The 13,985-nt window shown below is 56.5% G+C and overlaps 1 protein-coding gene across 1 annotated transcript in view; it reads right to left on the bottom strand.

Annotated features, from left to right (window-relative positions):
- Positions 1-10,991, bottom strand: part of CSPG4 (chondroitin sulfate proteoglycan 4) — a 39,421-nt gene extending 28,430 nt beyond the window's left edge. Inside the window, exon 1 of the mRNA XM_003128485.6 lies at positions 10,552-10,991. Within this exon, the coding sequence (XP_003128533.4) occupies positions 10,552-10,639 (88 nt within the window). The 5' untranslated portion in view covers positions 10,640-10,991. The remainder of the gene's footprint in view (positions 1-10,551) is intronic.

Here is a 13,985-nt window from a genome sequence, read left to right as displayed (position 1 = left end):
CGTGTCTGCAACCTGCACCACAGCTCATGGCAACGCTGGATCGTTAACCCACTGAGCAAGGGGAGGGACTGAACCCGCAACCTCATGGTTCCTAGTCGGATTCGTCCTGCGCCACGACGGGAACTCCCTTCATCTCCATCTTTAGCATCAACTCTCCAGGGCGCTGGACCCTCCTGCCAATGCCCCCTGGATATCTATGCCAGCAACACCTATAGGAACCCCCAAACCACACTCAGTATCATCTTTCCTCCAACCTGCTCATCACCCAGTAAAGCCCCCCACCCACTGCTGGGCAGAAATCTGAAAATCGCTGAACTTTTCCTCCCTCCACCCATGTTCCATCCATTCAGTCCCTAAATTAGCCTTCAAGTTTGTCTTCCCCCTTGCTCCTCTGTATCGTCCCACAAGACAGATGGTCATCACCCCTTGCCTGGCGTAATCAATTTCCTGCCTCCTTTTGCTAGTAACGGCCACGGTCAACTGAAAGTTGCTTGGCATCCTCCCTTCCTTGGACACCTTCAATGGCTCCCCACTGCCCTGCCATCACGCCCCAACCCCTGGCACAGAAGCCACTGCCCTGCCAGGCTTTCCTGTTCACTCCTTCAAACATCCTGTGCGCCAGCCACACCAGGCCCTGGGCCCTTTGCCATCTACCCCTACCAGGTCCCCGCTCTGGCCTTTGCTCAGGCCAGGCCTTCTGCCCAGTGAACTCTTCTTTCCTTTTCGCCTAGGAAACGCCCTCATGCTCCCTCAGGAACGAAGGCCTCCTCCTGCCCATAGCTCCTTCTCCACATCTGGGGTGCAAAGAAACTCAGCCATGGCTTGGGGAGTTGTGTTATTGTCACCTCTCTGTTAATATTGTGAGTCTCAGGGACAAGACTGGTGATGGGAGGTGGCAAGGAAGGAGGTAGGGGCCCATGAGGGCAGGAGGAGGGGCACCGGCTTCTCTGGGAGCTGTCCCCAGCTCCGGCCCCACCCTTGTCTTACCTCCAGGCTTCTTTCCAGTGCTTCTGTGCCCTCCAGGGCCCCAGTGCCTGCCCGTGGGGCTGCGGCTGGGGCTGGGCAGGGGAGAGGGTGGACACACGGGCGGGGCAGAGTGGGGCACTGCCCCAGCCAGGGAGTGCTTTTCTGGGCCTGTGGTGACAGTCTGGTGCTTGTTTTGAAAGAAAATAGAATCAGAGCCCTTATTTATAGCTGGAGGCCATAGCCACAGACAGGAGATGGATGGGGTTTGAGGCTGTGCAGGCTCCTACTCAGGCAGGGGCTGGGGGTGGTGGTGGTGGAGCCATTCCCAGGCCCCCTGCTCCCCCTTCTCAGCCTCCAAGGAAGTGCCTGTGGGATCTTGACATTCCCTGGGACAGGATGTAGCCTGCGCTTTGGGGCAGGGGAAGGAGGGGACTTGGGTGAGGGGGATGGAAATTTTCTCTCTGAATTGGTCCCTGAGGGCCAGAGTCCTTTGTGGGAAGGGGTGGAGGTGAGGGTATGTTATGTCTACAAAGCAGAGAAGGCAGAGGAGGACCTGTGGGGGGCAGGGTGCCGGCTGTCACCAGGACTGGGTGAAGGAACGAGAATGGGGCAGGGCCAGAGAGATGGGGCAGATGGAGAGAGAAGCGGGAGGAGAAAGATGGAGAGAAAGGCTGGAGGAGAAGACAGGGAGAGGCAGGGGTGTGGAGAGAGAGCTGGAGCTCTTAGAGAGAAGCAGTGAGGGAAGGGCGGAAGTGGTGGTTCTGTCCAGAGAATGTCTTCATGGCGCTCTGCGCAGAGTGGTCAGAGGTCAGGCTGAGCTGGGTCCAGGTGAGGAAGGGCAGGTTTCAGGCATCTCTGTGGCCCACACCCCAGAAGGCCAGGCCTTGTCTGCTCCCACCACCCCCATGGCCCAGGGCCTAGAGACTCTCTGTTCCTGGCAACCTAATGCTGGGAGGCCCAGGTCCTTTTGGAGGCAAAGCAAAGCTGTGGGGTTAGAGCTGATGAAGATGGGCTTTGGTGCCAAGATCCCTGAAAGACTGTCCTGGATGGAGGTGGTGGGGTAGTTCTAGGACTCTGGGGGCAGGTCTAAGCTCTGCCTTGCTAGGGGGTGAATCTCCCAGGCCTGGAAGGGTGACAAGTGGAGGCTATGGCCTAGGCTCACACCTGCTGCCAGCCTCCGTTCAGACCCCTCCTTTGGTTGTGCTGTTAGGGGCCGTGGGGTAGCTGCAGCCTGGGGCATGTGTCATGGAGCCATAGCCACAACCGGTGACTCAGACTGTTAAAAAAAGGAGCAGCTCTGAGCAGTGACTCAACTGGCTCTGGAGGGGCTGGGTGGATCTGGCTGGTACAGGATGGGGTGGTCTGGGTTTATTCTGGGTAGGGTGGGGCTGGGGCCAGGGGGTGGAAGATGCGAACCGGGGGTGGAGAGGAGCCACTGCTCTCATCCCAGGAGAGCCCCAAGGCTCTGTGCCAACTTAGGAAAGCGGTTTCTCAATGCCAGGGAGCTCTGGCAGGCTGCACTGCCTCTCAGCCCCGTCCTGAGCCCAGCCTGCCTTATGTGTAGACCCAGATAAGCAGCCAGCTCTCTCTGGATAGAAGCAGAGACCCCTGTCCTGTTCCCAAGGTGTCTGAGCTCAGAATTTTAGAGCTGACCTTGGAGACTGAAGATCCTACCCAGAGGCCCAGAGAGGGACAAAGTTCTGCTCAAGGTCACACAGCAGGGCCAGGTATCCCAAGGGCATCCATTACACATTTGGCTCAAGCCCCTACAACATCTCTCCTGCTCCAGGCCTGTCAACAATTGGAAAAACAGGCCCCCCTCTGAGTACCTGCCCCTAGAGGAGCTTAGCTGGGCTCCAGATGAGTATCCGGAAGCACATGGGCACCAAAGGCCCAGATATGGAGCCTCAGGAGGGGGCAGGAGGCTGGATTCTATTAGCACACATCTGGGGATCTGGCCAGTGTCTACCCAATGGTCTGTTCCAAAGAGTTACCTTTATGGGGGTGGAGGCAGAGGAGGCCCACATCCTGGGATTTTGACTTGTGGGCCCAGGCTCATGCCAGCATCTTATCTAGAGTGTCCTTCCAGTTGGCACACCCCTAGGCTCCTCCCCCCACTCTGTAGCCATAGCCAGAGACTCACTTCCCCTCACCTTCACCAACTCTGGTCTCATAAGTACATGGACTCAGGCATCACCAACCTGGTGACGGGTCCAAGCAGCAGGGCAGAGAGGGGCCCTTGCTCCTTCAGTCTGGAGTCTGCTCCTCATGATGCAGCCACTACTGCTTAATGAGTGGCAGTAATAGCCCCATGGGAGCTCTATGGGAGCCATCTCACATCACCAGGCCCTGGCCTTCTGACCCTACCTCCAGAGGGAGCCCTGAAGGGTGGGCTGAGAGCAAGGAAAAGACAGGTGTCTAGCCTCTCCATCTGATAAAAAGGTCCTGGCCCACTCCTTCTCTCAGGACAGGGTCTGAGTTCCATTTGGTCATTCGTTCAAAAGACTGATTGTGCTGCATCTCTGCTCATCGATCTCCATCCAAGGGGCCATTAGGCTTTGGAGTGGGGCTGCGAGGGGGTGTCCTGCTTTTCCTCAGCCCACTTGAGTCTGTCAGATGCAGGACCCCCCTCCCCTTTCTGAAGGGTCCTGGGCTGGCAGGCAGAGGCTGGCTGACAGCTCCCTTGGGAGCCCACCACCCCTCTTTCGCATCACTTCAACCACACAGAGCCTTTCCCTGGGTCACCCCATCCATTCCCCTGCCTTAGAAACTTTCTCAAAGACTCCTAGGCAGGAGCACCCCCTCTCCCAGGTCTGGGCTTGCCCAACTTCAGAAGAAGACGGTAATAACAGAATAACAGCAACCTCGGGAGCAGGGACCTACTGAGCATTTACTCCAGGCAAAGGAGTATCCTCAGCACACACAGAAGGTAGGGATTATTGATCCCATTTTAAAGAAGAGAAAACTGAGGCTCAGAAAGGCCAGATCACTTGCTTAAGGTCATGTATCAAGTGATAGGTAGGGCTGGAATTAAATCTCTTTTTTTTTTCTTTTGTCTTTTTAGGGCCATACTCACAGCTTAAGGAAGTTCCCAGGCTAGGGGTCCAACTGGAGCTACAGCTGCCAGCCTACACCACAGCCATAGCAATGCAGGATCCAAGCCGTACCTGTGACCTACACCACAGCTCATGGCAATGCTGGACCCTCACTGAGTGGGGCCAGGGATTGAATCCTAGTCCTCATGGACACTAGTTGGGTTTGTTACCACTGAGTCACAACGGGTACTCCTAGAATTAAATCTTAAGCTCTCTAATGCCATTCTTTATTCCCACGAGCCTGGCCTCCTGCCTCCCCCAACTCTGTAGAAAGCTCCAGGAGCTGAGGACTCAGAGGAGGGAGACGTGGGGCCTGAGTCAGGACTGAGGGGAGGGAGGAGAGCTCACCCTTAGCCGCTCCAAGACACCCAAAAAGGGTGATTCGTTTCTTCCCTCACTCTGGTGAGAAGTTGTATGTGTGTCTGGGCCTGAGGCCTGCCTGGCTGGCCTCCAGCTGTAGGAGAGCTGAGCTGGCCCCAGTCGCTGTGCACAAGGGAAGAAGCAGGGAGGGGCCGGTGTCGTGGGAATCAGCATCCTGGGCCCACGGATATTTATAGCTGCTCCTCCTGAAATGTGGGTGGGGGAGGCATTGCTCTTAGGTGGGAACGGAAGTTGGTCTCCTCTCCTCACCCCCTCTGTCTCCCCAGAGAGCAGGCCGGCCAGGCTAGAGGCCCTGGCCTGGAGGTGGAGCTGGGGCTTCCCCCAGGCTGCTGGCTCAGGGGCTGGACACTCTTCTTGCTAGGCCTTGAGCCAGGCTGCTGAGCAACCTACTGGGTGTCACACTGATGGAGGTCATGGGACATGGGTAGGAGCCAGGTAAGGGCAAGGAGGGAAAGGCCTGTAATCCCACAGAGAGGGAAGGCAAGGCCTCAGAAGAGGAGCAGACCAGGCTGTAGGCCTCAATAACCAATGGCTGGAAAAGGCTCCCAGGGGTGGTGATGCTGGAGCTGGACCTTGAAGGTTGGGGAGAAAGAGAGAAGACCAGTTGTAGGCAAAAGCTTGGGCAAAGGTGCCAGGGATTATGGATTATTCTCTGATGGTGTAGTTCATCAGCCTGCCTGTGGGAGACAGCATCACCTTTAACGTGGAGGCAGATATACAGGGAGGAGAGAGGGCCCAGCCACAGTCATGGTATCTTTGGGCCTGCAGGCAGGTGGTACCACGATGCTGCTGTCTACCTGGATACTTAGGAACGTCCCATTTGGTTCCAGGAGGTGCGGGAGTGGGATGCTGGGGCAGAAGAGGCCAGGTCCCCAGGCCTGGCTGGGAGGAAACTGGGATTGTGTTCTTCCTGCCTTTAGGCCCCCAGACTTCGGTCCACCTGGGGAGGGACATCTTCCAGGGGCTGTTGGTATCAATCTTGAGTTGAATTCTTTGAAAGCCATGTAGTCCTTTTTTGTACCTGACTTGAGTTTCCCCTGCTCTCAGTATGTTTTAACTCAAAGAAACTCATTGGTTTTCAAGTCTTTTTTTTTTTTTTTAAAGCACAGAATGCTTTATCAAAACCATATCTTATACAAAACCTCAATCTATGAACACATGTTCATGGGACTGCTATGTATGAGTCAGGATGGGGCCAGCATGCCATATTCCCAGATATGGGAATGTAAAGACCCAGAACACTTCGGACACAGCTGGAAAACCCCCGGTTGGCTCAGTGATCTCTCTGTCTGACCCTTGTGGGCCCAGTCCTGGGAGCAGCAAGATAGTAGGGGCCTCAGAGAAAAGCAGAGGGGAGGTCTGCCCTTGGGGAGCTGCTGATCCTATGGGGAAGGCCACACCCAAACCAGGGTTCAAGGACAAAGAGCAGAGAGGCAGAGCCCCCAGCCTGCTAAGGACTTGCTATGTGACTCTGAGAAAGCAGCTGCCATGAACCATGAGCCATGAACCATGGGGGGCTAGCCTGGGGGTGGGGAGTCTCTGCATTGAGGTGTGGGAGGGGAGGCAGCCTCACTGACCCACCAGGACACTTAAACTGTGAGAGAAACACACACTGAAACAGTTTAGCATGAGCAGTGGTGGGAGGCCTGGCTAATGCTCATCAGAGCTGGCAGAGCTGGCCCTTCTGTGGGCTGGGAGCGGCAGGGGTGTGGGCAGGAGCTGGGCTGGCGGAAGAAATGGTCAACTGGAGAGGCACTGTCCAGAACATGGGTGAGCCATACCACCAAGCCACCTTCGTGGCTGCCCCCAGAGCCGCTACCCTACATCTGAGACAAATGTGGCTTTATCTGCCACCCCAGCTGTCAAGGAGAGATGGTAGGCTTTCTTGAAGAGGATCTGCTTATGCTGTGAGGAAGTGGGGAGGGTTTGGAAAGGTGGGGGGCCCTTGCTGGAGAAATCTGAGGAGATCACAGATCCAGGATCCTCAGGGAGCTCTCTTTCCCCCCTCCCACTGGGGGGCCTGAGTCCACTGGCAGGTGGCTGCCCACCTGCCCTGATCTGGGAAAGGCAGCTGTTGTTGGGGTGAGTGAGCTGTCTGTGGGCCCAAAGAGTGACCTGAGGCCAGTCCCTGCTGTTCTCAGAGACTCAGTTTCCTCAGCTGTAAAATGGGAATATTTCTTGACTTGCAGGGCTGCAGTGAGGCTGCGGGACACCATGGTTAGTGGCCTCCATGGGGTATCCTGGAGCTCTGATGAGAGTGCTCCATCCTCTCCCCTGTTCTCTGAGAGGCAGAGAGAGCCAGGAACCCTGACCCCGGGGAGAATCCTTGGGCAAAATTGTTCATACGAATTCAGTTCATTTAGAAATTACTCATACAGGAGTTCCTCAGTGGCCTAGCCGTTAAAGGATCTGGCATTGTTACTGCTATGGTGGGGGTTCGATCCCTGGCCCGGGGAACTTCCGAATGCTGTGTGTGGCCAAAAGAAATTATTCATACGCATTCAGTAATAATGGTAACACAGTATTTTGGAAACACACCCTAAGCCTGCACCTGGAAAAGGAGTCTTAACTCTAGAAGGCTCTCCAGAACTGGACACATGCTGGGTCAGGGGTGTGTTGGAGGCAAAAGGGGAGCTGGAAGGGGCCAGGAGTTGGGGAGAGGCAGTAAAGGGGCAGAGGGACCTGGAAAGGAGCAGGCTCAAGTCCCAGACCCAAAGGCCCCCTTGTTTATTTGCTCTTGGGACTGAACAGGAGCCACAGCGCAGCTCAGCACCCCTGCCCCCTCCTGGTCCGCACCCGCTTCCCTGAAGGCACCACCCAGCCCAGGTCTGTGAGCAAGGCTGGCTGTGTGCAGGGTTGTGTGTGCTCTGTGTGCGGGCCCACATCTGTATGCGCTAGTGAGTGTGGAGTCAGGCTATTTCCAACTCCCCCTCCTCTGCCCGCCCCCTCCCGGGCAGCACGCCCAGTTCCCCACACACTTCCTCTGAGCGCTCTCCACACACACCCCACAGCCTCCAGGCCCACCTGGTGCAAAACCCCTCCTTGAGCCCCCCAGGCGGGCAGCCCTGAAAGGCTCTTCTTGTCCTGGCTGGGCAGGCGAATGATGGGAGGGGGGCTCCGTTATACTTGGTTCTGGAACAGCTTCTTCAGAGTTTGGGTGGGCTGGACCAAGGGCCCTGGCCCCTGTCCTGCTCTAGAGGGCTGGGGCAGCGCGTGCACACACAGACACACACACACGCGGTTCAGAGGCTGTCTCCAGCACCATCGGTCTCCCTAGACCATACTTAAACGCAACAGAATCTACCCTGGTTCAATTCTTTGCACCTGACGCTCCCCCGCCTCCACCCCAGCCCTGCTCTCTAAGATACCCCCATCAGTTCAGAGCCCTCACCGGGATTATACAGGAACCCTCTCTGCCAGGTACTCCTCCCTCAGTCCCATTTCAGCCTCTCGTCCTCAAAGTCAGCTGGGCCAGGCAGGGAAGAGGTGTGGGAGCCACTGGCCCTGCATGCTCTGAGCGTACTCTGACCTCTTGGTTTTGCTGAGGCTGTTCTCACTGACTGGAACCACATCAGCTCAAACCCAACCTCCCCAAGGCTTGTGGCTCTGCTGGGCCTCCCACAGGGCTCCGAAGGAGCTGGACACCATACTTATCATCCACCCTGGCACAGTGGTCCAAGCCTCGCTGCCCACACAGGCCATAAAGTGAAACTGGGGGTTCTTGCTGGGCAGCTGGCTTCTCTCTGGGTTGGATCACTTTGCTTCCTCCCTGGGGCCTCAGTTTCCCTGTCTGCATAGTTGGATAGTTGGCCAGATGGATTCCAAGGGTGCTTGACTCTCGGACCCCATGACCTGGATGTTCTGGAATGCTGATGATGCAGGGAAAGCAGTGTGCCTCACTGTGGTCCATGAGAGTGGAGGACCTCTGGGGTTTGAGGTGTCCAGGAGGGGTGAGAATGACTGATGCCTTTCTCAAGGAAGGGCTGCCCCATTACAGAGACCAGGACAGGGAGCTAAGCCAGGAATGGTGACAGAGCTGGGAGGGGTGCTCTGTCTGGAAGGGGGAAGTGGATACCAGCTTCCCATCCCCTCACCATTTCCAAATCCCTCCTAAAGACAGGGGTCACCTTGCTGCTATCAAATTCCACTGGCAACATGCTGTTCTCCACTCTAAAACTTTCTCTGGCTCCCCACTGCCAACTGGGCATAGGCTGCAGGCTACAGTTTGCTATTTCAGATTTCTGAGCCCTAGTCCAATGGTACTTCCCGGCTTGTGCTCAAAATATATATGCCTTCTGGTCAGGCAACCGGCCTTCTTATCTCACCCTCCCTCTGTTCATACCCACCTCAGAGCCTTTGCTCAATGAGCTCTCACCTGGCATTCTGACTGCCTTCCCATCCTCTGAGGCTTGGCTCAAGGATCACCTTCTGCCCTGCCCTAGCTTGCCTCTGAATTTATCCTCACCATATTCCTCATCTGGATCTTTGCAGACATGATAGGAATTGCTGAGTGAGGTTTTTTTTTTTTTTTTTTTTGTCGCACCCAAGGCATGTGGAACTTCCTGCACCCTGGATCAAATCTGTGCCACAGCAGTGACCTGAGCCACGGCAGTGACAACACTGGATCCTTAACCACTAGGCCATCAGGGAACTCTGCTGTTTGAGTTGCAATTTGCTTTTCTGCCTCCTGAATGAGTCCAAGTTCAGCCTATGCATTTCTGTGCACGGCTGACTGCCCAGCACAATGTCTGTACATTACTGATGCCGAGAAGGTATTTGAGAATGGCTCTCAGTTGAAGCCCAAGGAGGAGGGGGTGCTGGAGTCTCTTCCTCAGAGGGAGTCTGGGGGCCAAATGAGCGAATCTCTCTAGTCAGTTCAAATGCTCCCTTTCCATCTCTCTAGAATCCCAGCCCATCATCCAGGCCCTGAGACTCTGGAGGACGGGGTCCCTGGAGACAGGAACAGGGAGCCTGGGGATCCAGCTCTGACCAACCCAGTGGTGGTAGCAGTTGGGGGGGGGTCCTCCGCTGACTCATTTCCCTTTTGGGCACTTCATGATCACTGTCTATTTGAGCTGGCTTCCCCATCTGATGGAGAGAGGGGTGTGGCCTGGGTCCCTGGAAGGGAGGCACAGGCCCTTCTGCTCAGCGTTGTTCTTGGCATGGTCCCGAAGATGGAGGCTGAAGCACTGATTCATACATACATGGGTAGTAATGACTGATGGGCCCTGAGGCCTCAGTTCTTATGGCATAACTAGATTGTGCCTCAACTAAGGCAAGAACGCAGCATTAGCGGGGGTTGCATTGCACTAGAGACGGGATATGTCCTAGCCCCTCTCTGATGGCATTCTCTCTGTGCTGGGGAAAGCACCAAAGCCTGGGACAGCGAGCTGTGGCAGTGGGTTGCCCAGGGCTGTCTGAGGGGCAGAGGATATCTGAGGGGCACCAGTCCTGTCTCTGAGAGGCTGAAGGGTGGGTGGTCCCATCTGTCACCAACCAGGCCTTCTCAGTGAGGAGAGAGGAGACAGGAGGGGAGGAGAACAGGAGAAGCTGGTGGTGAAGAGGCCGGGCTGGAAACGCACTCAGGGGAAAAAGGGGAGCAGGAGCCGGGGCGCTGCTGGAGGAGGCCAGAGGAGGTGGAGGCTGGGGCACATGGGGAACTCCCTCCCCATCGAGCCTCACAGCACTCCCCCTTCCTGGCCTGGGGTCTGAGGCAAGGCTACTGGCTTCTTGCTGTCACTAAGTGTCCTCTAAGCACCAACTCAGTCACAGGAAGCCTGCTGGGGCACAGGGAACCCAGTCAGCCCCGAGGCGACCCCTCTGGGTACAGCGGGCAGCCCTCGCAGAGCCACGCCCTAGGCAAAAGACCCTGGGGCCAACCTCTGAGAACCGGAGCCCACATGACCCCCCAGATCCAGAGCCATCGCTGGAAGTCCCGCATCCGCTGGGGGTGAGGTCCGACGGTCAGGGACCCTAGCCTGGGGTGGCAGAAGTGCAGCCGCTAGTTTCGCGGTCTGGGGGCCACTCCTGGGTCCTCCCGGCCTTCTTCTCTACCTAAGGAACCCGCCGCAGTTCCTGTCAGGATCGGGGTTTCAGGCCCGTCACTCACCTGTGGCCGCCGGGCGCGCCAACACTGCGAAGGTTAAGGCCAGGGCCAGGGCGGGGGCCGGACGCGGGAGCCGCGGGCCCGAGCGCATCGCGGCGGGCAGGGCGGCAGGACTTGGAGGAGCGGAGCTTGGACACCAGAGGCTCGAGCTGAGAGAACCGGCGCGGGCTGGGACTCCGGGCGGCCCGCCGCCCACTTAACCCTGGGGGCGGGGCAGGCGCCGACCCGCGCTCTGGTTTCAGGCTGGGGCTCTCCCGTCGCCCCCTCCCGCCCCCACCTTCTTAAAGGGCCCGTGCTGGCTGCTCCTCCCCGTGCCGGGGTAAGGGGACCCTTACGGCTCGGTCAGACCCAGGCTCCACCTCAGAGATTTGGGACCAAAACCCAGAGGAGCCCAGACCTCCTGAGCTCTGACTCCGGGGCTCTCGGAGAGCTCCTCTGGGAGCTGAGCCCGTGCCCTCGCTTCTCTGCTTTCAGCTGTTGCAAGGGTTGTGTGGATCGGGGACGTCCCTACCCAGGCCAAGGAGGAAGGTTAGTTGACCCCCCACCCCCACCCCCCACAGGCTGCTTTTGGGCTGCTTTGCCTCGGAGGTCTCTTCAGGACTCCATTTGGGCAGAGAAGCACTAGCCTGAGGTTCTGCATAGCTGGGTGCCCACTGTCTGTGCACCCTTGTCCTTTTCTGCTTCACAGGGCCTCGGTTTCCTAGTCGGTAAAGGAGAAATGTTCTCCAGTCTCCCACGAGGCAGGAGGGATTGTCAACTCCCTATCATTTGCCTCAAACTAATCCTGCAAGGTGAGTGATAACCATTCCCCCACCCTCCCGCCCCATTTTACGGAGAAGAAAACTGGCTCAGAGCTGGAAGTGGTTCTTGCAAGGCCCCCAGATGGAGAGTAGGGCCCTGGCCATATGGGACCAGAACCCCAGGCCTCCTGACTCCTAAATTTGGGTGTTTCAACTTTCTGAGGCTGCCTTCTGGAAGTCTGGCCCTGGATTTAGCTCCTACCTAACAGCTTCAGGCTGAGGCCCTGCTCCTCTTGGCTCACTCCCAGGCAACAACATCAGCCTTGTCCCAAACAGGAGAAAAGGCAATACCGCAGAGCTTCCAGTGGCGCCTAGAGGCTCTGCTTGCTCTCTGCTTAGCCTCAGCATCAGCGCTGCCTGGCCTTGGTTTCTCTGACCAGGGAATGGGTGGAAAAGGACCCCTGGAGCGTTTTCCCCTCCCTTCTTCCATCAGAATCTCTGTCACATCTGCCTGCTTCAGCCCAACCCCAACCCCATCCCACCACACACTCCCCAGCACCTCCCCTGTCCAGTGATGGTCCTACCATGTACACGGCTCTTCAGAGTTTACAACGAAATTGAGCCCCATTTTGAAGATGAAGAAACTGAGGCTGAGGGAGATTAAGGGACTTGAACAAGTCTATTTTGCTGCCAGGAGGTGGAGTCAGGTCTTAGAACCCAAGCTCAGAGCTCTTACCACCATAGCACAGTGGTAACCCAGGCTCTGGATTCCAGCCTCAGCTCTCCTGCTTTGCTGTCCAACCTTGAGCAAGTCACTTCACTTTTCTATAGTTCAGTTTTCTCATTTGTAAAATTGGGTTAGTGAGGATTAAATGCTTTAAAATACCTCAAGTGCCTAGCTCTGGGTATACAGAAGGTACTCAACAAATGCTTGTCCTTTCCACTCCTTGCCCTGTAGTCCTGCTGCACCTCCTCCCTGTGTCTCACATTTTGCTTATAGCTTCCAGAGGCAGCTGCACACAGTAGGTGCTCAATAAATGCATGTTGTGTTTGATTAAGAAGCCATTCGCTGCAGCTCTGTGGGGATTTTGGCAAACCTGACTCGCATCTGGTTTACCCTAGAAGGCCTTGGGCGGGGCTGTGCTCAACTGGTCTTGGTGGCAATAAAGCCATCGACTCCACACTTGTCCCTTGTTTTTCCTTCTTCCCAAGTCAGCAAGGCACCTGGTCCTTGTTAGGGGCTAATTACTGGCCAAGTGTGGACCCAGGGTTGCAGGAGCTGCTGAGAAGATAACGTTGCGAGGAAAAGAGCTTTCTTTTTAGGAATGACAAAAGCAAAGGAGCCTTCTCCTTCTTTATGAATCAAAAATGTGGGTGGAGATTTCCACCCACCCCATCTGCCCATCCTTTCCTCTCCCATCTCCTCCCCTGAGCCCCACCCACACAGATTTACCCACCACTACCGGAGTCGGAGTCAGTCGTTGGAGACTCCAGACGGAGTTCCCGCCCACAGCGGAGATTCAAGTTAGGATTAGCTCGCAGCCTCCCCCGGCCTGGTTGCTAGCTGGGGAGAGAAACACAGGCCTGGAAAAATAATGGCAACCAGCACGGCAGTAATAACCACACTTGCTTCTCTGCTGGGGCTTCTCAGTTTACAAAACATTCACCTGGTCTCTTGACAACCCTGGGAAGTGTGGGGTCGAGGACAGTGTTCCCTTTTCACCGATGAGAAAACTGAGGCTCTGGTGAAAAGGGATGTTGGGGCTGCCGCATACACAGACCTGGCCTTTGTTCAGCCTGGAGCCTAGGACCTGAACCCCAGACTGGTACCGAGTGGCCTCATGCCAGGCAGACTGGCAGAAAGTTGAGGCCTCGTGTTGCTTTGGAACTGATGCCTGATCGCCTTTTACTGTCTCAGAGCAAAGGCTGTTGGACCGGGTACTGCTTGCTCCTCCATGGTTCCCTCCCAGCCTCCTTGGATGCGTCCCACCCCCCAAGGCCTCCAAATCCCCATCCTGAGTATAGCTGACCAGGGCCTCCCTGGCATCCTCAGGTCTTCTCCTTTTGCCTTCTGATCTTCGCCATGACTTTCTCTGGCTTGGGTTGGTCAGGCTGGAGTGACCATCCCTGACTGCCCCAGCCTCTCTGGCCTCATCTCACCTTCCTCCAGAAAGCCTCCCCGTCTTCCTTCCCACCACTCAGCTCCCTTTCCACTGACTCCCTTGAGGAGCCATCTCCTAGTGACCCCGGGGCGAGCCTAGTGGGGTCAGCAGGTGTAAATCAATGCCTCTCGTGCCCCTACATAGATTTCTTCCTAGCAAAGCACAGGCAACAGGTAGAGAACAGACTTGAAGAATGAAGAAGGACACCCACACCCCAGGGCTGAAAGAGGATGCAAAAATTTCAAAAATTTCTGAATGCCCTGTGATATGTGCTGCCTCAGTTTCCCTCAGTGAAGTGTCTCTGGGAGAACAAGACAGTGAGCACCCTGCATCACCCACTTCCCTGCAGCAGAGTTCAGCCAGGCCCTCCTGGTCACTCATCCTCGACGCCTCGTGGATTAAGAGCACTCGCTCTGGCAGTGGCTGTGGCTCGGCCCTGCCTTTGGCCAGGGCCTGGCACTCTGAGTGCCTCTATATTTTGCAGGCTGACTGCCTGGGCCCCACCCAGAGAGCCTGTGGCCAGAGCCAGCTTGCC

Source organism: Sus scrofa, chromosome 7, assembly GCF_000003025.6.
Source record: "Sus scrofa isolate TJ Tabasco breed Duroc chromosome 7, Sscrofa11.1, whole genome shotgun sequence".
NCBI classification, from domain to species: Eukaryota; Metazoa; Chordata; class Mammalia; order Artiodactyla; family Suidae; genus Sus; species Sus scrofa.
The sequence above is the reverse complement of the archived record's forward strand: the minus strand, read 5'-3'. Positions and strand labels throughout refer to the sequence as shown.